The sequence below is a fragment of the Pantherophis guttatus genome, chromosome 1 (assembly GCF_059756535.1).
Source record: "Pantherophis guttatus breed Tessera chromosome 1, ASM5975653v1, whole genome shotgun sequence".
Lineage (NCBI taxonomy): Eukaryota > Metazoa > Chordata > Lepidosauria > Squamata > Colubridae > Pantherophis > Pantherophis guttatus.
Window position 1 is genome coordinate 134,861,865 of NC_142063.1, and position 24,518 is coordinate 134,886,382.

The 24,518-nt window shown below is 40.2% G+C and overlaps 1 protein-coding gene across 1 annotated transcript in view; it reads left to right on the forward strand.

The window, feature by feature from the left end:
• Positions 1-24,518, forward strand: part of THSD7B (thrombospondin type 1 domain containing 7B) — a 550,701-nt gene that overhangs the window by 484,360 nt on the left and 41,823 nt on the right. The window contains exon 18 of the mRNA XM_060687945.2: positions 22,131-22,272. Coding sequence (XP_060543928.2) covers positions 22,131-22,272 — 142 coding nt within the window. The remainder of the gene's footprint in view (positions 1-22,130; positions 22,273-24,518) is intronic.

A 24,518-nucleotide genomic window follows, 5' to 3' on the forward strand; every position in this document is an offset into this window, starting at 1 on the left:
AGTTTGCATTCATACTTGAAAAAGAATCATCCTGAGGAAACAGTCCTTCGTATATGCTATTATGCTGTCATATTGTCATCATTCTATTGACATTATAATAAGCAAATCATTTTGAATAGCTATGTTGTTTTCATAGTAAGACTGTGAACCAATACAGATTCAATAAGCCTGGCTTCTAAAAATATTTAAATGCACTACCATATGCAAAATGCTGCAAATTATTTTTCATGGTTGCTATCAGCATAACAATCTATTCAGTTCTTTAAAAAAAATATCTGTCCTACGGATTCTTATTTGCCATTATTCAGTTATATTCTTTCACAGGCAAAACAATAAGACTATAGAATGATGCTCTTAGTTTAATTGCTGTCATACTAAATCTATACTCAAATCATCTTACTACAGATAGTTCTTGAGTTAACCGAGACTGCCGGTATTGCTATCACTAAGCAATGAAGTTCTAAAGCACAATGTCATATGAACACATTGCTTAGCAATGGCAATGGTAAACCTAATGGTAACCCCAAGACACTTAGGTTGTTAAGCATGAAGTGGCAGGAGTGGTAAGTAAGGAACGCAGGGATGTCCACGGGGTGGTGGTTGCTGTGGTGATGTGGAGGGGAGGCTGAGAGAGGCCCTAGGAGGCCCAGTGCAGTTGTGTGCAAGCACATGAACACAAGTTGCATGGATGGTGCTGTGTAGCCTGAGCACAGAAAGATCGGGGGATGGACAATGTGGCAGGACAAAGACATAAAAAGACTGGGAGATGGCACAGCAAAGTGTGAGTGCAGGAAAGTCAAAGGATGGATGGTGCAGCAGGGCATAAGTGCAGGAATGCTGCCCCCAGGTAAGGTTGAAAGTTGGAAGCATGGTTCTCCAGTAGTTCACCTCCTTTCTCCTTGCCCAGTTCCAATCAGTGTTGGAGGGGAGAAGAGATCTATCTTAGGCTCCTCTTATCTGGGATGCATCAGGATTTGGGTCTCTCCTATTTAACATCTGGGTGAAGCTGGTGGGTGAAGTCATTGGCCAGGATGAAGTTCAATATCACTAGTATATATCTGTTCTGCCCCAGCTACGGATCCCAAAGAACGCAGCAAACACAAAGTCCATACAAACCTTAATTTATTAATCAAAGACAACTAATGAGCTTTCTTAGTAGTTGTTCGAACACAAGTACAATAAATCAGTCTTTTCTGAACAAGGGCTTTTAATTTAACTTCATTAACAGCTGACAAGAATTCAAAGAATAATAACTCAATTCTGAGGCACAGTATTTCAGATAACCATAATCTTACTGTGGTTGGCAGAATGCACAGAAGCAATTTGCAGGAAAACTGATAAAAGAGAAACAAGAGCCAAATCAAACGTTTTCTGTAATCAAGATGGGAAGGAATTTGAACTAACTTGTTTCCTGCAAATTGCATCAGTCGTCGTCCTTCCTTAAATAGGCTAGGGGAGAGGCCAATTAGCCCCAAGCCTTACTCTCGAGGAGACCTCCTCCTGAGGAGCCACTCCTGCCTTTTCGCAGTTCTGCGCGCTCGTGCATCGAGAAGAGGCTCCTCCTCTTCTTCCTCTTCACTTATGGGAGCTTCTGGAGGTTCTGAAGGCCATGGCTGAATCCCCGCCTCTGGCACAACATTTTCTCCAGCCTCCGCATTGTCTGACTTGAGTGCCAACTGCACAGGCTGCTGGCACAGCACCACACCAGCATCCTCGCTGTCAAAATCAGCTACTAACTGTACAGGCCGCTGACGGGCCACAACAATATCCCACCCCCAAATGAAACAAGTGCTTACTCAGGACCTGGAGGTTCTGAGGGTCTAGATCAGGGGTATCAAACGTACATCATCACAGCATCATAACACATTGGGTGTGGCTAGCACGTGATGCATCCGAGCCACGGGCCGCGAATTTGACACCCCTGATCTAGATAGTGAGAAACTATCTGCAACTTAATCCTAGCAAGATAGAGTGACTTTGGGTTTTGGGATCCCCTGTATCTAGAGAGTTGCCATTTTCAATTCATGATGGGGTAAGGCCAGCGGTGAAATCCTCTGAAGTCTGCTACCGGTTCTGTGAGTCTGCTACCAAGCGTGCACTTTGTGCGCACATGCACGCCTGGGGCGCACCCACACAGCACTAAAAAAGAAACATTTGGAAGCCTTCCAGGTCTGCAAAGGTAAGTAGAACAGCGAGGGGTGGGGAATCTGCTGTGCCACGTGATTTAGATTAGCTAGAAAGCAGAAAATCTGATGATTCTAGCTAATGTAAATCATGCGTCACTGCTGATCGTCGCCCAGCTGATGATTGGAAATAACGGTTAACGCAAACTGGTAGCATTTTTTACTACCGGTTCAGGAGAACTGGTCCGAACCGGTAGCATTTCACCCCTGGGTAGGGCTCCCCTGGACAGAATTGGTATACAATTTAAGGAACTTCCTGTATTTTCATTTCCTTCCTGAAGAAAAGATTGCCACTGTGGTTTATGGGGGTTGTTTGGACTACCCATCCAATAGATTGATGGTGAAGTGACCCCAAGTCACTTCAATTATATGTGGTCATTGGGTAGGACCTCTAAGATCCTTACCTTACAACCAGGTTTTCCTCTCAGGGAGGAGGGCATAATGTCAGGTTCGCTCTGATGATGGTGTGTTCACGTTTTAATATTTTGTTTTTATTATGTGTGTGTTTGTTAGCTGTCTAGGGTTAATTAAGATAATATAGATGGCCATATACATTTCCCACCCCCAAATAACTAAATACACTGCTTGTGCATAGCTAAGATATTAATAACATGCAGTATCTGTATTTGAGGTCCAGGTCCAGAGGCAAAATAAAGCAGAATATTTGTAACTCAGGATTAAAATGAGGGATCCTTAGTGCTCTCTGAGCTTGGTTGTTTTCTTGCAGATGTTTCATTACCCAAATTAGGTAACACCATCAGTACTCCTCATGAAACGGAACTGGTTTGGGTAATAAAACAGCAAGAAAACAACTATTCCTAGAGAGAACCAAGGACCCCCCAGAGGCAAAAACTTGTACAATGCAAATCAATCCCACTACACCAGGCTAACAGATTCATATTACTTTTCTCTCTAGTGCCTCAACAATTCTATTTTTGATTTTATTCTCATTTTTAGTTCACTGTGCTGTTTTTATTTTATTTTGTTGTGCTATATCTTACTAACCAATGACCATTGTAGTCAATAGTAAACTGTACTAAACACTGGCTGTGTTATAGATACCGCTAGAAGGTTTAAGGTGGATGAGAGCATAAGGTCATAGCAAGCAGGAAACTATATTTGTATACTTGGGATTCATGAAAATCCCAAATCGTTTGCATTACCACCTTTTTTAGGAGCCTGGAATATGATGAGAGAGAAGGGGGAGGGAGGGAGAGAGAGAGAGAGAGAAGGAGAGGGAGAGGTATATATATATATATATATATATATATATATATATATATATATATATATATATATATGTGTGTGTGTGTGTGTGTGTGTGTGTGTGTGTGTGTGTGTGTGTGTGTAATTTGTTTCTGTAGGCATGTTTGCCACATTCTTGAAAATGAGATTTTTTTTCTTAGTTATATAGGATTCCTTTTATCTGGGAATACAAAATCCATATGATAGAAAATCTTTATTAGATTAACACAAGTTTACTAAACAGTTTGCTAGCTTTCAAAATTTCAAAAAAAAAAAAAAACTTTTTCCGAAAGTTTATTTATTTATTTTTTTAGAAACTTCAAGGCTGATGGAGAAAGGAATAAATATAGCAAGGGTTCAATCCATACCTCTCTCAATTTCAGCCCGGATGAAGTATTAGAGAATCTGCAGATGTGAAAATTAGTTTTTATCAGCTTTGCTAGTGGTGTGAAGTTGCACTAGAGATTCTCCCAAGGCTTGTTAAGAATAGGAAGCAAGCAAATATTTGTTAGGGATCCATTTTTGGAACTGTAATATCCAGTTAAAACTGTTTTATCCATATGTGATACATGAGGTTCCTTTAGTAAGTTTCAAAGAGAAAAGAAAGTTAATTCTACTTAACGGCTAATGGTTATATCTGATTTGTGTGTAGAGAAAAAATATATTTTTCTGTGACATTCACTATGTCTACATACTGTATTTATGTCTATGAATAAACAGAAGACATACAGGTAATCCTTGTCCTAGGCCACTCGCTTAGCGGATTCAAAGTTCCAACAGTCAGGCTCCCCACACACACACAGTCACATGATGACATTTTGGGCACTTGGCAACCAGGCCACATTTACAGCTGTTTGCAGCATCCCACAATCACATAACAGTTTTGCCAAAAAGAACAGCATTTATTTCTGGTTTTCAGCAACATTCTGCAGGAAAAAAAAATGGCCAAAACTTTGGCTTTATGACTGTCACGAGATACAACCATGATGAGCAGTCTATAATATTAACTCAAGGACTACCCAAATACTATTAACAGATAGGATTAGTGTTATTTATATTATTTATAAACCAGTTATATATTCCATTTCTTTTTCTTACCTAAGGTTCATTTTGGGAATTCTTGCATCAAGACTATGTCTTGCCTGTTTCAATAAACATGGGGAAATTAAATTGAAGCACATTTCTCTTCAGAGACTTCATATGAATTCCACTTAACAATAGTAGGTTCACACATCATTACTTGATTTTCTCCTTCTGCACAGACAGCAGAGAAAATATCATCTCCTGTTAAATATTCAGCATTGAAGAACTATGGCAATACCTGTGATGTCTTGGCTCTCTGTTCATCTGACTTGGAAATGTAATTAATTGACTTCACTTGAATTCATCAAAGCACTCTTAAACTGAGTTAATATGCAAGTTGGGCCACAAGTCCCTGAAATAATTATCTCAGATTTATTGTATCTGATGTCAGTTGGTTTTTTTTTGTTTTTTTTTGCTTACAAGAATTGATAACTCCCAATATTTCATCTGAGTGACCTCCTTGTTTGCATCAAATGTTAACATTTAGAGTAGCTAATTCAGAAGGGTTTGAAAACCATTCATTTAATTATGTAAATATGTAAAGCAAGACATGGGATGAAAGAAAAAAATAATAATGTTCCTTATTGTGGATCAGCAACACTTTCATGACTTATCTGACTATTAAAAATGTTCTAATAAATAAAATCGGTATTACTAAAGTATTAATGGATAACTTCAAAAGTGGAAATAAGACATATGATTAGTTTCACTAGCTTTTGACAGCAACACCTGGATATTTTAGGTCATAATTCTGAATTGGCTATAGAGAAGAATTCAAATCATTTCCTTGGTAAGAAGATTAAAATTAATAGTTTCATCAATGCTCTTATACCTGAGGGTAGGAAACTATAAACTCCCTTTTTATAGTCCTCAGAACCATTCCAAAATTTAGTACTGTGGTTGCTGAAAATCTCTAGCTTGTAATCTTATGATTTTCAGTTGGGAACATATACAGTCTCTGATAAAATGCCTAGGAAGGACTTTAGGCAGTTTAAAAAACAAGGCAAGCAAACTCTCCTTGCAAAATATAAGAAAATAAATTAAAAAATCTCAGCTGCTGCCAGTGGTGGAATTCAAATTTTTTTTATTACCGGTTCTGTGGGCGTGGCTTGGTGGGCATGATGTGGCTTGGTGGGCGTGGCAGGAGAAGGATACTGCAAAATCCCCATTCCCACCCCACAACTGGAGGAATGATATTGCAAAATCCCCATTCCCACCCCATTCTGGGGCCAGCCAGAGGTGGTATTTGCCGGTTCTCTGAACTACTCAAAATTAAAATTTCTCCTACTGGTTCTCCAGAACCTGTCAGAACCTGCTGAATAGCACCCCTGCTGCTGCCACATATTTATGTAGCCAAACCTATTTTGTACTATTATCCACCCATCTTAAAAAAAGCTTGGTGCACGAGCATGCGCACGGCGATTGCGCGCAAAGTGCGTACGTGAAGAGAACCGGTGGTAACACTGGTTGGAACCCACCACTGCATCATAACTGAATAATAGCACTTTGAGAGCCAGGCAGGAGATTTCAGCAGAAAGCATTTCCTCTCCTTCCCTTAGCTGTAGTTCATTGTTACAGTGGCACCCAGCAGGACAAAAATACTGTTATTTTGACTTTTTCCTCTTTCCTTGACCAGGAGGGAAAGTAGCCTAACCGTTGCAGGATTCAGGGTTGAGACCATTATTTGTTCCAATGTAGGGGCTCAAGGATATTATTAAAATTGAAGTTGTTTAAATGTATTGCCGGGATTCTTCCACCAGTCCTTCGAAAATACTTGCCTGTGGGAAAACCTTTATGGCCTCAGGCAATTAGTGCACAATTACCTACCCATTTCAAAATCACACAAGCAAAAGGGGTTTACAAGCCATCGAGGCCCTTCTCCAACCCATAAAAAAAAAGCTTGATATGCCAATTGATAAAGATTCCAAATGTTTGACTGTTTAATGGTTAGTAAATAAAGTGGTCATTTTCTCAAGTTCCATAATTTCCAGTGCACGCACAGGGCTACGAAGAACAATCGGTGAAATGCTTTCTCTCTCTCTCTTTAAGAGCTGTGCTTACCCTCCTCCCAACCCCCGCCTTTAAAAACATGTCAACGTTTTCTTCTTTAGTCCACTCTTTTGAATTGGATTAATCATGATTTTAATTATCATTTTTAACTGGAGCGTCTCTAGGTGGAAAAAATAGAGTGTACGGTGCAATAATGAAGCAGATTAATGTGGGCTATCTATAAACGGCTCCTGTTTATTTCAGTAAAACATGTTTCCATGTGAGTTTCCATTCAGTTTTACTGAAACAAACAGGAGCCACTCACAAAGAACAATCCCATTGGAGGAATGAATTGTAATGAATTGTTCATTATGATTGACAAAGCATTTGGTAAATTCCAGAGTACCTGACAAACACACGTTTTGTTACGATTGACAAAGCATTAGAATGCCGTGTCCCTGAGATAGCAATAGCAATAGCACTTAGAGTTATATACCACTTCACAATGCTTTACAGCCCTCTCTAAGCGGTTTACAGACCCAGCCAATCTGGGTCTTCATTTTACCCCCCTCGGAAGGATGGAAGGCTGAGTCAACCTTGAGCCTGGTGAGATTCGAGCTGCCAAATTGTAGGCAGCCACCTGTCAGCAAAAGTAGCCTACTGTACTGCACTGTAACCACTGCGCCACTGCAGCTCTTACTCACATTCATTTATGTTTTGTTACATTTTTATGTTTATGTTGAGAGCTTCATACAAGTACAGGTAGTCCTCAACTTACAACTGGTTGTTTTACAGTTGTTCAATGTTACAATGGCCCCAGAATGAGTGCTTTATGGCCCCTAAAATCACCCCTGGCCATCTTAAATTGTGACTCAACATTCTACTATGGTCATGTGATTGCATGTCAAGCGGGACAGTTTTACAATTGGTTGCAGTGTTCTATGATCACATGACTGTGATTCGCTATGTTTTTGGTAGCTTCCAGCATTTTTTGCCAGTTTCTAGCCCCAAAAAAAAAAACATCCCCTCAAATGAATGCGTTCACTGAACAACTGTGGTGTTTTTTTAACGACCATCATGTTTCCTTAACAACCGCTGTGAAAAAGGCCAGAAAATTGCTTCCAGTCACATGGGAGCCTCAATTTACAATTGTAACAACATATGACTGAGATTTCCAGTCCCAGTTATGGTCATAAGTCAAGGACTACCTGCAAACTTTCTCAAATTGCCTTGTTTTTAGATAAACTGGATTTTTTTCCATTTATTAAAAGTCCAGTGGAAGGAAAGGGGGTTCCAGAAATCACTGCCATTATGAAATTTTTAATGGAGTTTATTTTATGTGGAGCTTATTAAATTGATAATAGAACATTTACATCTGTATACAGGTTGCTATCAATGGTTCGTTATGCTCTTACAGTAAAGCCAATCTAATTCCTTCCCCGATGCAGCGTTTTCTGCAATGACAGATTCCACTTACACATTTCATTTTGAATAGCTTGTTAAACTTCATCTTCCTGCTGCCACATGCAAGTATTACAATAAATTACAGGGTCAACAAGCATGTCACATCCTGTGTAATTGGGGGTTATAAAGGTCATATGAAGAATTAGTTGCAGAAATCATACTAACATCAGCAAGGAGATATTTAAACATTGCTGAACATGTCAGCATCTTAAGAAATATTCCAAATAAGAGCTCCTTACTCACAACACAGCAAGTACAGCCTTGCTCTTCATTTCTCCTGTTTAGAAATTTTTAACACATTATGGTAGCATTACTGTATCTGTCAAATTGCGTCCAATTCATTATAGTTTTTTATACAATGGATACCAAGCAGATACCAAACAAGCAGTTTTAACCATTTGGTGGCTTTCTAACCAGGTAGTCTCTTCCAGACACGCACACACACTTTCTGTATTATTTTTTGAAACTCATCAAGGATTACTACCCAGTGGTGAAATCCAATTTTCTTTACTACCGGTTCTGTGGGTGTGGCTTCGTGGGAGTGATGTGGCTTGGTGGGCATGGCAGGGGAAGGATACTGCAAAATCTCCATTCCCTCCCTACTCCTGGGGAAAGGATACTGCAAAATCTCCATTCCCACCCGACTCAAAGGGAAGGATAGTGCAAAATCCCCATTCCCTCCCCACTCCTGGGGGAAGAATATTGCAAAATCTCCATTCCCACCCCACTCTGGGGCCAGCCAGTGGTGGTATTTTCCAGTTCTCCGAACTACTCAAAATTTCCGCTACCGGTTCTCTAAACTGCTCAAAATTTCTGCTACCGGTTCTCCAGAGCCTGCTGGATTTCACCCCTGCTACTACCTAAGTGGTAGCAAATTCCACCAGCGGTAGGAGAAACTCAAACGGTCAATCAGTATATTCTACATCACAAAAATAATCACACATAGAGAACAAGGGATTATTATTTCTGGGGGGAGAGAAACAACTAAACTGTTGCCATTTATTATTTCTAATTTAGAGTAATATTGAAAAGAAACAACGCAAAGCGCTTGGGATTCTGCTGTTTGCCCATCAGCAGGATAAATTAACTGCGAGGGAAAAGTTGCCGAAAGAAAGATTACATTCTAAAATGATCTGGATCTGGTTTAGGGGCTAAAATGTTACTCCCAAAAGCAGCCCTCTGGGAGAGGCATCTGGGCAGGAATGCTCTTGACCATTCCACTCTAAAGCCCCTCCCTCCCTGTTCTAGTCACATGACCCAAACTGCAGGATAGGCATCCTGCTCTGGGCTTCCCAATGCACACTTACTGTACACACAAGCATTCACCCAGCCACAAAACAAAGGGAGAGGAGAAAAACACACATACAAAAGCAGAGATAGCACATATATTTTGCCCTGATCAGATCCATTTGTTGTTGTTAGTTGCAAAGTTGTGTCTGACCCATCGTGACCCCATGGACAACGTTCCTCCAGGCCTTCCTGTCCTCTATCATCTTCTGGAGTCCATTTAAGCTCACACCGACTGCTTCAGTGACTCCATCCAGCCACCTTGTTCTCTGTCATCCCCTTCTTCTTTTGCCCTCAATCTTTCCCAGCATTAGGCTCTTCTCCAGTGAATCCTTCCTTCTCATTAGGTGGCCAAAGTATTTGAGTTTCATCTTCAGGATCTGGCCTTCTAAAGAGCAGTCAGGGTTGATCTCTAGAACTGACCAGTTTGATCGTCTTGCAGTCCAAGGGATCAGATCCATACCGACACACATAGGCAGGGAGAGAGAGAGAGGATGGAGAGGGAGAGAGAGAGGGAAGGAGGGAGGGAGTGGGAGAGAGAGAGAGAGAGAGAATGGAAACATTCCATGATTTTTCATTTCACAGATTAAAACACAGTTTTTTCCTATGGCTACTGCTAGTCAAAGGTATTAGCAAGAATTCCAGAAGCCATTCTCAGTGGGGATTCCCTACTTTATTTCAGCATTTCAGTTGTTAACAATAAATGCTCATAATAAGCAATGCATTTTGAGTTGTTTGCTAAACCTGTTGCCTAAGTCATTGTTAAATGTAGAAGTTGCACACATTTCTAAGATTCCTCTTCAGTGAAAATGATGGAATGATTCTCTCCCTCTCTCCCCCAAAAGCACAGTTGAAAACATGAAAGCCGTCTAGTGGGATCTAATTAGATGACACCCTAGAGTCTCCAGCTCAAATGTCCAAATTCTTAAATATTAGCAAAGAGGAGGAGGAGAATACTTCAGTTTGGATCAATGCCATTTTCCAGTGCTATGTTTCTTAATTAAAATACTTCCCATAAGAGTTACTATTCAGTATCTTTGGGGAAATTAACAAAATCAGTCATAAATTTCATCGTCACATTTAGCTAGGCCTTTGCATTTTCAGTGTATCTGCAATTGCAACTTACAACAGAGATCAGAGTTATAATTAACTGATGAGCAAGTTCAGTTCAGAACCCTATTACAATGTGGTAGTGCAGGTCATTTTAGATAACTCGAAATTAACAAAGCCCAGACCCAACTAATGTAGGTCTCACGTGTTCACTTGCTTCCTTTTATCTTACCCATAAATATGTTTCCCACATTAAAGGCTAGAAAACTCATCATTCTCAAGAATATGTATTCACACCAAGAAATACTGTTAAAGAATGTTCAGTGTTTTGAGCTGAGAAGTGTTCGAAATCCCATTTCCTCTGGCTTGTTGCAAAAGTAATGAATTTGTTCTAAATTTAATTTAATTTTGTGTGTATCTATGTAGTACTAAAACTCTTGTTGTCATGACCTTTAAATGGGCAAAGCAGTGCGTCATAGGGCAACGATTTTTGAATCAAGGTATTTCAGATGGGCTAACTTATAGAATGTGGCCAAAACTTGGGACTCATGACTCCCAAGGAAATGAAAATTGGGAAAGTTGTGACTGTTTCAGTGCTATTGTCTATGTTGCTGATGTGTTCACGTGATCTTCATTTTCATTCTTCTGTGACAGTTTCCCAGACAATCTCTCAATCCTTCACTCCCTCCCCCACCAAGCAGCAAGCACTTAACTACCTAAGGGAGGGGAGATTTCTTATGCTCCTTGGCAGATTCCCACAAGGAAACTCAGTAGGGAAGCCAGCAAGAAGTTGCTCCTGCACCCACTGTTTTTTGTTTATTCTGCTTTCTCTGTTTAAGTAAGGAAATAGAGCAGAGGTTGGCTAATAAGTTTTAAAACTTAAGATGTTTTGCTGCCAGTAACGTTGCCATTCTCTAATTATCCTCAAACAGTAAGTTTGGGAAAGAGAACAGATGGGATTTAGCTGGATACTTTAAAGATATTTTGGAATCAGAACAAAACGTTGCTATATTCTGGACCATTTTTACTCAGGTATTCTGGAATTCAGTGTTATCAGTATGTACAGCAACTTAAGTTTATAAATTTAAATCTATACTTAGTTCAGTAAAGATTCCAAGAATACAACATAGAAATAGTGAAAACATCCCTTGGCCTTCCACGCACTAAATAAAGTTTTATGAGATGGGACGCATTCTGTGTTTGGCTGAATACACATAATATCCTTGGGAATTTTGCACAAGCAAGCTTTTCAACCTCCCTGAAACCATGGAAGCATGAAGCATGGCCAGGCTTCCCTTTTCTTGATTTCAGCCCAATAGTATAATAAATCAATGTAGAAGAAGTGTTAAAAAAAAATGAGCCAACCAAGGATATTATAAATATGGCTAAGAGTTGATCTGTTTAGGATTTCAAGTGTTATCTTTATCTAACTTACCGAAGAAGAATATTTGCAGCAAGAGATAACATTTTTGGATTAGCTGGCATGTTTGCTTTTGGAGCCATGTCATGGGCATTCTTGTCCAAAGTTTTTCTAAGGAGATTAGTGTAATTCTAAAATGCTTGCCATGTTTGATGTGATCCAGTTTCATAAATAATGATAAGGAAGCCCTTTCTACCCTCAACCCTCTCTCTTCAGAATCCTTTTATAATCCCAGTTCACTTTTGACTTTTTCTACTAGGATATTAGCTATTAGCATAGACACATTTCAAAACACATACGTGCACATGCACCATTATTTTCTATGGATCTATAAAACTAGTTTCCTTTTTTTTTTAATTGGAGGGATTTTTTTTTTTAAAAAAAAATCTATGTTGCCTAGAATTGCTTTCAGTCTTGAAAGTACAAGCATATTCTCTGGATTAAATACAGTGAGCAAGCTGAAAGAATCCACTTGGGTCATCCAGTCCAATCCCTTATTTAGTGCAGGAATCCAGATTAAACATTCCCAACAAATAACATCTATTTTTCTTTTGACACATCCAGTACAAAGAAGAGCACATCATTTCTTGGAGTGATTGTTTTTGGCATTAAGCAGTTTAATGTTAAACGGGAATCTATATTTTTGTAAGTTAAATCCATTATTTGTGCCTGAACTCTGGAATAATAGAGGAGATCACACCCCTTTCCTAGATGAAAGTTCTCCTTTGTGCTTTTTATTACACCTGTGCATTTCAGTGGTATCAGGTCACAGTAGGAAGAAAATGTAAGTGATCAGAAGCAATTTGCCATTTGTGATTATTTATCAAGTCACATAGTTTTATGAAGTTAGGTCTAGAACTTTTACAACTTCCAAGTGAGTGCTCTTTAGGGACAAACTCTCCTCATATCTGCTATGTTTCCTGCAAACATTTCAGGGAAGAGTTAGTTATATGAACAATCTGTCCAGTTAATCTTTTTATGCTTCTTCCACCCGTAATTCCTACATGTCATATAAACCCAGATAAAGGTATTAGAAAGGTATAGATAACAAAATATTTTCTGTGCAGTGGGTAAAAGAATTGCTACTGCTGATCATTTAATCTTAATGTTATGCCATTTGAGAATTTGATTTTTTTTTTCTTTAGAAAGTTTCCTAGTACTTTGGTTGTTATGTCTGTTGCTTGAGCATACTAAAAATCTGTTTATAGACATATACTAGGTTGGTCAGAAAACCCCTTCTTCCCCCATTTGGAAGAACAAAATAACAGAGTTGGAAGGGACCTTCAAGGTCTTCTATTCCAACCCCCTGCTTAAACAGCAGACCCTATCATCTCAGACAAGTGATTGTCCAATCTCGTTTTAAAGACCTCCAGTGATGGAACATCCATAACATCTAAAAGCCATTCCTCTGATAATTGTTCTCACTGTCAAGAAATTTCTCCTTATTTCTGGGTTGCTTCTCTTGATTAGTTTCCATCCATTGCTTCTTATTCTGTCGTCAGGTTGAAGAATTCCAGTGAGCAGAGTCTCCTCACATTTATCTTCCTGTTGACATGTCCAAACACTATATGATTCATCTCCCATATGGTCTATGGTCATAAAACCATATAACGTTATATTGGTATTATATCAAGAGTTAGTCTGGGCAAATCCATTGAAAAAGACCAGGTGAGGGAATCTACACAAAATCCTTCTTTACCAATTCTTGCATCCATCCTCTGTCTTTTTCTGCACTTGCACAGCCACTTCTGAAAACTGTTTTTGTCCCTTTCTGCTGAGCCTCACTTTTTTGTTTCTCCAAGAAAGAAGAAGCGGCTGCTTTAATGCCATTTGAGGGGTCCTTGGTGCTCTCTGAGCTTGGTTGTTTTCTTGAAGATCTTTCATTACCCAACTAGCTAATATTATCAGTGGACCCAGGGGTGGGTTCTATTTTTTTTTACTACCGTTCTGTGGGTGTGGCTTATTTTGTAGATGTGGCTGGATGGTCATGAGACAGTGGGTGTGGCTTGATAGTCATGAGACTGGGTAGGCGTGGCCAACTCAATGTCACTCACATCAAGTGGTGCCTCACCTTGCCCCTCCCCTTCCAGCCATTCCTTGTCACACCTCAGCGTATCTATAGTTCTGTAAAAATCTTGTTCACCTTTTTTCAACTTTATTATCTACATACTATGAATGCACTTTCATGCACCACTGAAAGGAGGAAATGGCTCACATGCTTTGCCCAAGAGTGTGACAGGCTTTTAAGGGGCTGCCAGAAAGAAAGGGAGGCAATGTATTTTCCAAAGCACCAGAAGGCAGAACAAGAAGCAATGGATGGAAACTGAACAAAGAGAGAAGCAACCTAAAACTAAGGAGAAACTTTCTGACAGTGTAAACCAATATAGGTGCAGAAATATTTCAGTCATAATTTCGCATATAAAATAGCCATTTGGGTAATACAACCTGCCTATTGTTCAAAACTGTCATTAGTATTATGGCTGATGTTTGACAGCAAGCCTAAAAGTCAAAGATTACAAGAGTGCTTCTTTCTCTGTATGTATACAAAACATCACATACCAGGAATAACATATTAAGATGGAGTTATGCAGTGGTGGATTTCAACATTTTTTACTACTGGTTCTGTGGGTGTGGCTTGGTGGGCGTGGTGTGACAGGGGAAGGTTACTGCAAAATCCCCATTCCCTCCCCACCCCACTAACCTGCTCTGGGAAGAAATCAAACTCCCCCCTCTTCATTTCCACAAATAAAATATTACTCGTAAGAAAAGCAAGGAAAAATCAAGCTATTAAGAAGGAGCCTGCCTGATACACATTCCACATTCCTGCCAGCTGCATAAAGGAAACTTTGTAAGAAGGAAACAGCTACAGGTGCTTAGAGATAATAGAAAGTGGAAGCTGGAAGTTCAGTTCCATTTACAAGCAGGCAGAAAACTCATTCAAGACAGGATTTTTCACAATGGAAATGGCCCAAACCTTTTTAGAAACACAAAGCCCATGTTGCACAAACCCCAAAACTTCAAAAACATAGAACCATATAAGAATCCCTCCTCTTACCCAGTTTGTTGTTCAGCTGACCCAGAAACGAACTGCTGAATGTCACTTTGCTTCTGCAAGCAAAAATTTCCTTCCAGTATCTGCATCTTGGCTTGTCAATTTAAAGCGACGGCGTCTTTTTTTCCCCCTTTTTCTTTGCCAAGTGATCTCCTGGCTGAGAAGTGATCAGTTGGGAGCTTCTCAATTTAAAGCGACGGTATCTTGGGTTTTTTTTTTTCTCTTCTTTGTCAAGTGAGCCCTGATTTTTTCCTTCTAGCCAATCAGCTGGGAGTCGGGAGGCAACGAATAGATTGCGGGCGGGGCCAGGCAGAGGTGGTATTTACCGGTTCTCCGAACTACTCAAAATTTCCACTACCGGTTCTTGCGAACCGGGAAGAACCGGTAGCAACCCACCACTGAGTGCACCCCTCATTGCTGCCTTGAGCTGCAAATATTTTCTATTGATTAATGCAGATTGTACCAGAATTTGTGTTTGAACCAAGGGACTCTATACATAAGAGCCAATGGGAGGTAGCAGTGAAAATCTTGGACTAGAAACACAGATGTAGGATCAAAACAACCACAAGCAAAGGGCCAGTCATTCTCTCTCAGCTCAAACTCTCGCACAAGGCGAATTGCATCTTGGAATATTGCACCCAGTTTTGTTTACCATGATATAAAAAAGATGTTGAGACTCTAGAAAGAGTGAAGAGAGGAGCAACAAAGATGGTTAAGATACTGGAAGCTAAAACATATAAAAAACAGTTGCAGGAATTGGGTATGTCTAGTTTAATGAAAAGAAGGACTAGGGCTGACATGATAACAGTGTTCCAATATTTGAGCAGCTGCCACTAAGAAGAGGGGGGTCAACCTGTTCTCCAAAGCACCTGAAGGCAGGACAAGAAGGAAGGGATGGAAACCAATCAAGGAGAGATCTAACTTGAGATAAATTTCATGACAGTTAGAACAAATTCAATCAGAATAGAGCTGGAAGGGATCTTGGAGGTCTTCTAGTCCAACTTGCTGCTCAAGATGGAGATCCTGTACCGTTTCAGAAAGGTGGTTGCCCAGTCTTTTCTTAAAAACCTCCAGTGATGAAGCACCTATAACTGTTCCACTGGTTAATTGTACTCACTGTTAGGAAGTTTCTTCTTAATTCCAGATTGCTTCTCTTCATGATTAGTTTCCATCCATTGTTTCGTGTCTTGCTTTCTGATTTGGAAAATAAGTTGACCCCCTCTTCTTTGTTGCAGCCGTTCAAATACTGGAATACTGTTATCATATCACCCCTAATCCTTCTTTTCTCTAGATTAGCCAAACCCAATTCCTGCAACCGTTCTTGATATGTTTTTGTCTCCAGGCTTTTAATCACCTTAGTTGCTCCTTGCACTTTTTTCAAAGTCTCAACATCTTTTTTGTAATGTGGTGACCAAAATGATGCAATATTCCAGGTGTGGTCTTACTAAGGATTTCTAAAGCGGTACTAATACTTCACATGATTTTGATTCTATGCCTCTGTTTATACAACCAAGGATTGTATTAGCATCAGTGGAACGACTTGCCTCCAGAAGTTGTGGGTGCCCCAACACTGGAGGTTTTTAAGAAGAGATCAAACATTTGTCTGAAATAGCATAGGGCTTCTTGCATGAGCAGGGGCTTGGCCTAGAAAACGCCAACGTCCCTTCCAACTCTGTTATTCTGTTAAGGTGGTGGTTGTGGGGGGAAATAGATGTTTTATTATGCTTGGATAGAGACGCGTCCTAAATTAAAATAGTAAATGAAGATTGCTACAACTATGTGTGGGCAGAAAACATAAGATGAATACCTTCTTCAATTTTCTCCAAGAGGAGAGTTTTCCTTAGTAGAAGCACCGCTACTGAAAAAATCCAGTTGACGATCTCTTGAAAAGCAATTTCACCATGAAACCTAAAATATTCATGGACAAACCTTGACTGCCTCATCACTTCATACGGTGATGAGTGCAGCATTCCATCCATGAGAGATTTTTTTCCCTTTGATATAATTTTTGAAAGCAATTTCTCTTAAATCTGTGAAATCAAATTGAATAATAAGAACTGGTGGAAGGAGTGGGAAAATTAGCCTGTCCAGCACTAGCAAATAATCTTAGAGTATTTGCTGATAGCAATAAGAAATTTTGCTTTCCTTTCCCTAATCCTTACGCAAACCATGTTTGGATCGGATTTTAAATAGGCCTCCATAATAAGTTGTTATAAAACACATCCCAGATACAGTCAATTAAAATGACAGTCATTGCCAAACTCTTTGAGATGCTTGTTTTCATGCTGAAAAGGTGATCATTTATAAAACCAGCTCCTCTCTTCATCGATTTTCAGTGATTGATTTTAACACAGCAAAATGAATTCAGTAGAGCTATAATTGGGAACTTCTATCAAGATACTTCTCGTTGATTATTATTGGCAAATCATTCATACTATTATTCTTGCCTGCAAGGGCAAACAATCAGATTAATTGTGGGAAAGATAATAAACCATTTGTAAACAGTTGGAAACAGGATTCGTTTTCATGTAATTAAGAAAAATGGCTTATGTTAAATGTCTGGGTGACCATTCTCCAGCAAACAGCTGAGCTTCCTGGAAAAGCAGCGTGTATATGAAATCACGCCACAAGGTTACAGAGAATGCTACGGAGCTCTTGCATCTGCTTAATTCAGATTTACTGAAGGAGCAAACAGTCTAGTCTCCCTTGGCAAATGCTCAGGAGAAAGACACTGAGGTCACACACACCAGTGTCTGCCTTCCGCTGTTACAAGAGGAATTGTACAAGGGATTTGCTGGTCTTCTGTCAGCTGGGTTTCTGCCAGAGCTGTTTCGGGCTAGGTCCTCCATAGTATTGTGCCTGTGAGCCAAATTGTTCGAGTCTTCTTTTGCATATTCAGGAGGGTGGGGCGTTCTCTCTCTCTCGATTCTGCCAGTCTCTCGCTCTTGAGTTCTGTCTTTGGTGACAGTTGCGAGACAACAGAAGCTTGTGTTTTTGAACTGCTGTCTCTCTAGTTAATGAGCATTGGTGGTGGTGGGGGGAAGTAGTGCCCTTGGAGTGATTTATGGAAGGATACTTTTTTTAAAAAAAAATCTTTCATATTTATGAGGATAACAAGGCCTGGGAGGGTTGTGGGTTTGATGTGGTTGGGTTATAATCTCATCCAGTTCATGGCATTGGCTTTCATCGCCCGATTCCTCCAAACTCATTTCTATTAATTAAATATCTTCGAGAAAATGCAATTGCATTTTGAAATGTGGATTTGATTTCTGTATTTTGAAGAGGGGGTTGGTTTTCTGCTTTTCCTTACTTCCTTACTTCCTGACAGTTTGCTTCATTCGGAATCAATAACAGGGTTACCACTGACAGGGAATGGCTTAGAATTTGCCACTCTAGCTCTGCCATTCTCAATCACTTAAGCAACTCCATTACCCCCAGCGTCATGATAAAGGGTAGCAGGTTAGGACATTTGTATGCCAAGCTAATTGCCCTTTAGGAGCATCTGAAGGTAATAAATTACTCCGCTTACCGCCTATTCACTTTGCTGCTGCTACCCAAAAGTACCCTTGTAACTGTGCCCTGGGGCAGAGAGAGACATATTAAATGCCTCATTAAGAAGAAAAAGAGAAACAATCAACCAGCAAGCTGAATCTTCCTTAGCCAGCAAAGGTGTCTTCTTGCTGTGCCTGGAAAAAAGTCTCATCTTGCAATATGGCATGATTTTGTTTGCCTCCAAAATAGCACAGCTGTGTCCTCTTCCCTTGCAAGAGAAGGGGGAAGGGGAAGGGGAAGGTCCTATGAAGACGATGTCTCCAGAGATATGTGGATAGTGCTAGAGCCTTGAATGGTCTGGGAGAATTCTCCAGAGCCGCAAACTATTTGCCCTATAAAATAGAGTAACAAATGGGAGTGGTGCAGTGGCCTAGAGGTGGAGCTCTTGCCTCACAATCAGGAGGCTGTGAGTTCGATCCTAGGTAGCGCCAGTTACCGTATTTTTCGGAGTATAAGACGCACTGGAGTATAAGACGCACCTTAATTTTGGGGGAGGAAAACAAGAAAAAAAGAATTCTGCCTCTGCCTACCAGCATCAGGATCAGCGGCATCCTCACTTCCATTCGGATTTTGATAATGAGTAGCACAGATCTTTTTATCAGTTTAAACCAAATCCTATCCCTCTATTTAACTGGAGGAGTAAGGTGGGATGGGGGATGATTTTCATGGGGGCAGAAGAGGCACTTGGCATCAAAGGCTCCACTCTCAAAATGCCCTCGTCTTCCTACCTATACCTGTAGGCGTTGAAAGCTTGGCTTTCTTTCAGCAAGGTCCCATAGAGATGCAGCACTTCAGTCCTCCTGGACGCTGCCATCTCGTAAACACGGTGCTGGGCTGGTCCGGCAAGCCCCCTGCACCTTTGCTGCCTTGGTCGGAGCCTGATTCTGGAAGCGGCCGGGGAACAACGGAGGTCGGGTTCTGTGCAGGGGACATAAGGCAAGGTGCTGCCACCTAAAAACACTGTTGCCGTGATCTCCGCTGCCTGGAGATCTCCACTGCCTCCCCAATTCCAAAAATGGGGCATGCAGAGGCAAAGAAAGAGCATCGGTTTCAGGCAGTTCCAGACAATGGAGATCGCAGCAAGTTTTCAGGTGGCAGTGCCTGCCTTGCACCTCCTGCGCAGCACCCAGCAAGCCACCAGTTCCTTGAAAATGCAAGCCCACTCAGCACACCCCAAAGCCTGCAGGTGGCCTGCATGGACCACCCTCACCCTATGCTGCACAGAAATCCTATAGGGTGGCCTGCATGGACCACCCTATGCTGGGGGCAGAAATCTCAGGAGGTTAAGGAGAAGTCTACTGCTGTAGGGAGTGGGGCTCTCCAGTCCTCGCATAAATTGTGAAGGCAGCCATCAGAACTGCTGGAGCTGCTTCCAGGCAGACCCTGGGAGAACTCAGAGCTCTCGGTGGCTAAAGGGGAAGAAGAAAACTCTGGGCACATTGAGAACACATGTTCTCCTGTTGCTGGAAGAAGGGGAGAAGGGCTGCTTCTCCTGCAGTCCCCGCCACCATCCTTGCATCTTGTGCCTACACTCCCCCATCCTCAGCCACCTTCTCCTCCCAAATAGTCTTCGTGCCCAGAGGGGCTTCATCCACAGACGAGGTTAATTCCCCCCCTTGCTCTCTTAAACTGAACTGCACTGAGCAGCTGGGGGGGTGGGGGCGGCATGAAGGAGAAATGTCTCAGCTCCCGACAGCCTCTTGGTGTTTTGACCACCCGAAATGGATCAGCACCGCCTCTGCAGTAGCCAGCTGCTGCTTTCTGCCAGGATCATTTATCAACAAGTCAGAAAAGCAGTGCAGTTCAGTTTAAGAAAGCAAAGGGGGGAAAACCAACTTTGACCTAATTCCAGCAACAGGAGAGTGTGCTTTCTTAACGTGCCCAGAATTTTCTTCTTCCCCTTTAGCCATCAAGGAGGAGGGCACGCGGCTCTACGAATTGCATTGGAGAATCGGGGAGGAAAATGCCGGAAAACAGGATGCATGGAGGCAATGCTCTTGCAAAACGGGCGCTTCTGTATGGAGAGATATAAGGCAAGGTGCTCACCGCCCACCCTGCCCCTTCTCCAGACTACCCAGGCTGAGGGCAATTGGCTTGTGCTCCTGGCCCAGGAGACAGATCTGACTAGGAGTAAAGAGAAAGTGAGATTGCAGAAAAGGAGGAGGGTGCGCAGTTTTGCGAATTGCTTTGGGGAATCAGGGAGGGAAAAGACCATTGCCTCCATGCATCGTGTTTTCCGACAACCTCCCAAGGGTGGGCCAGCAGGTGGGTGGGGCTACATTCAGACTATAAGACGCACCCAGATTTTCACCCTCTTTTTGGGGGTAAAAAGGTGTGTCTTAAACTTCCAAAAATACGGTATTTCTCTCTCTGGGCAGCGTGAGTAATTATCTGCTGCAAACTCTGCATTGGTGACAGGAAGGGCATCCGGCCAGTAAACACTCAGCTCCATTCAGTTGCCCCGACTCCACCCCAATGTAAGGGATTAAAAGAAAAGAAAAAATAGAGTAGCAAATGGCAGGGTTACCTCTAAATGCTTTGTGTGGACTTCTGGGTATGCATTCCTCCCTGGTTTTCTGGGAAGCTCTGTGTGATGAAATAGACTAGGAGATGGCTAGAGCATATATGTATAACGCTGAAGGCTACTGAAGGTGAAGGCTAAAAAACTAACTTATTTTGTTATCTCCATTGCATTCTCAAGTAGCTTTCCAACTGAGTTCTTTCAATTGGTTCTGGGATTATTATCACTGGAAAACCTCCTATTGCAATTCATGGAGATTTGCCAGGATGATCTGTGAGGGACTTTGAGAAAAATATTTCGTCTTGAAATAATGTATTTCTAATCAAATTGCATGGGATAACTTTCACTTAACGGGTTTAGGACTACAGGTAGAAAATGTACACTAGAGCTCTATCTATCTTAGCTTATTTAAAAAAAAATAACTAGGCAGATCCAGGCAGGGAAAATATTTCTTTATGTGACAGATTGGGGCCAGAAGTCTTAAAGAAAGCAGAGGGTCCATCCACTTCTGAAGAAGCTGTTCATTCAGTCCTTTTTAAAACACCCTTCACGGGCAACATGTTTGAGAGGATCCTGACTGTGTATTTGGAGAAGATAATTACATATGTATATCTGTATATTTATAATAAATATGTAATATATAATAAGTAAAAGAATGCAAGGTGGATTTTTTCTGTAGTGTCTGATACTGTCTTCTTTTATTCTTTTATTCAACTATAGCATTTGAATTAATGGTTTTGGGGAAACGGTACATTTTTTCATAAACCTTTATCAGCTAAAACATCTCTACTATAATGTGGGTGATAAAATAAAGGATAAAATATATTTGCAGTTTGAAAGAATTAAAAGAAACGTATTTCCAGGAATACAGGAGTTCACATTTCACTATAACAATTGAAATATAATTGAAAAGAAAAAATGAAGACAGCTCTAAGACAGATCTACAAAGATGATGGTACCCTTTTTTTTCATTCTCTGTGGTTCCAAAATAATTAATAAACCAGCAGCAGCTTGGTTGGTTGTTTGGATGACCACCATATAAATCTTCAGCCCCATGTTATGATTCTTCTCCTATTTACATACAGAGGGTTTTTTTTTAGATGACTGTCAAATTCAGGGGAAAAGCATTGGTATTTTATATAATGAGATTATTCACAAGGGACTCTTTAGCCTGATAGGCAATTTGAAAACCAATTAAATTAATAATGCAGGTAACCATCCTTGCCACAACTGTAAACATGTGCTTGCATAATTCATTTACCCGCAATTTTTTTTAATCTCTAGCGTTGTGATCCCAGTATAAGGCAAACAAGGACTCGACATATACTACGAATGCCTTTAAAACCCAAGACCTGCCCTGAAAGTGCACAGCAGAGGGCTTGTATTCTGAATCAAAATTGTTTTCAGTATAGCTACAATTTAACAGGTAAGCATCCTTCATTGTAATTTGGAATGAAATTTAGAGCATTCTGCCCAATATCCGCATCAGACTGGCAAAAGTATATAGAGATGGTGTATCATTAGGAATACATAACTTTCAAAATTTGGGAGAGAAGCTATAAACTGACAATGGCCGCGGCCTATAAAGAAAACCTTTACAAAATGTTTTTACTTGCCACCAGCAAGATTAGCCAAAATGTATAAGAATCCCTCCGCCACTTGTTGGAAATGCAACCAGTCTCCAGGATCATACTACCACATGTGGTGGATATGTAAGAAAGCAAGGAGTTACTGGTAGAAAAATTCATAAATGGATAGAAATGATAACTGAGCAACATATCGAGTTCAAACCAGAAACTTGCCTCTTAGGTATATTGTCGGAAAGTTATGACAAAGCAACCATTTACTTAGTGTTACATATATTGATGGCAGCTAGAATTACATATGCTAAATATTGGGAAAATGTGAATACCCTACCAGATGATGACATAATTAGGAAACTTTGGGATTGTGCTGAAATGGACAGATTAATTTTAAAAAATAAAGATAAAGAAGTCTCAAAATATTACAGGACATGGAATAAATTTTATGAATGGATAGAGACAAGATGTAGAAAAGAAAGGGAAGTTTATGAATGTCAGTATAACAAAGACGTATAAAACTATGGACGTAATATAGAAAAATTTGTAAATAAGCTAATGTAAGTAGAAATTTAGTTGAAGTTTTTTTTTAATTTTCTTTTTCTTTTTTTCTTTTCTTTTTTGTTGTATTGCTGCAATTACTGTTAACAAAGTACAGTTATAGTTATTAGCATGTATGTTAAGATTAACCATTGATCTCTCTCTGGCTTTGCTTTATTTACATTGTTATCCTGACATGGCACTGTCTTTTCAATAAAATATTTTTTTAAAAAAAAAGGAATACATAACTTTCACTGGAGTTGAACTTTCAAGGGAGGCCATTTTGAAAATAGCTAGAAAGTTCATGTATTCATTAATTCATGATAATTTATGAATTGTAAACTTATGAATTAAGTTCTCATAGAATTATATACAATTATATACAATTACATATAGTGTTACTATATTTACTATAATATAAATTATATTTATATAGTGTATAAATACAGGTATCCCCTGACTTACAACAGTTCATTTAGTGACCGTTCAAAATTACAACAGCACTGAAAAAAATGATTTTATGAACATTTGGACACTTAGGAAAGTGTGATCATCCCCATGGTCACGTGACCAAAATTTGTACACTTGGCAACTGGCATGTATTTATGACAGTTGCAGTGACCAGGATCATGGGATCACCTTTTGCAACTTTCTGACAAGCAAAATCAATGGGGAAGCCAGACTCAGCTAACAACTGTGTTATTAACTTAACAACTGCAGTGATTCACTTAATAACTACAGCAAGAAAGGTTGTCACATGGGGCAAAACTTACTTAGCAAATGTCTCGCTTAGTGACAGAAATCTTAGACTCAATTGTGGTTATAAGTCAAGAACTACCTATATAACTGTGATGGTGAACCTATGGCACATGTGCCACAGGTGGCAAACAGAGCCATATCGGTAGGCACGCGAGCGTTGCCCTAGCTCAGCTCCAGCACGCATGCGCACACCAGCCAGCTAATTTTCGAGCCTTCTGTGCCCACCAGAAGTTGGGAAACAGGCTGTTTCCGGCCTCCGGGGGGGGGACCATTTTTGCTCTCCCCAGGCTCCTAGAAATAAATTATGGGTGTGGGTGCACACATGTGTGACCCCCCACGCTCCCCCCACTTTTGGCACGCAACGGCAAAAAGGTTAGCCATCACTGCTGTATTATATAAATGTTTAATTTTCCTGAGGATTATTACTACCTGTGAGCAGCACTTTATAATCTTTCAGCAATGCTAAAAAAAAATGCTTGAGCAATTGCTGAACAAACAGTTGGTAAACGAAGACTACCTATATTCCAAACTGGCATTATATATGTTAAGTTGCCTTAGCAGTGACAGGAATGGCATATAAATTTAATAAATCAATAGATAAATAAATAAAACAATGCCTGCAATTTTTATATGCTTTTTGTTGAAAAAAAGATTTTTATCTCCTCTAAGGAAGAATGGCCAACCAAAATGTGAGCATATGCTTCAAAATTTAGAATAACTTTATATTTTAAAAATGAATCTAATGCAGAAGATAGTTCTCTTTGGAAACCATTTTTAGACTACAGATTTCTAT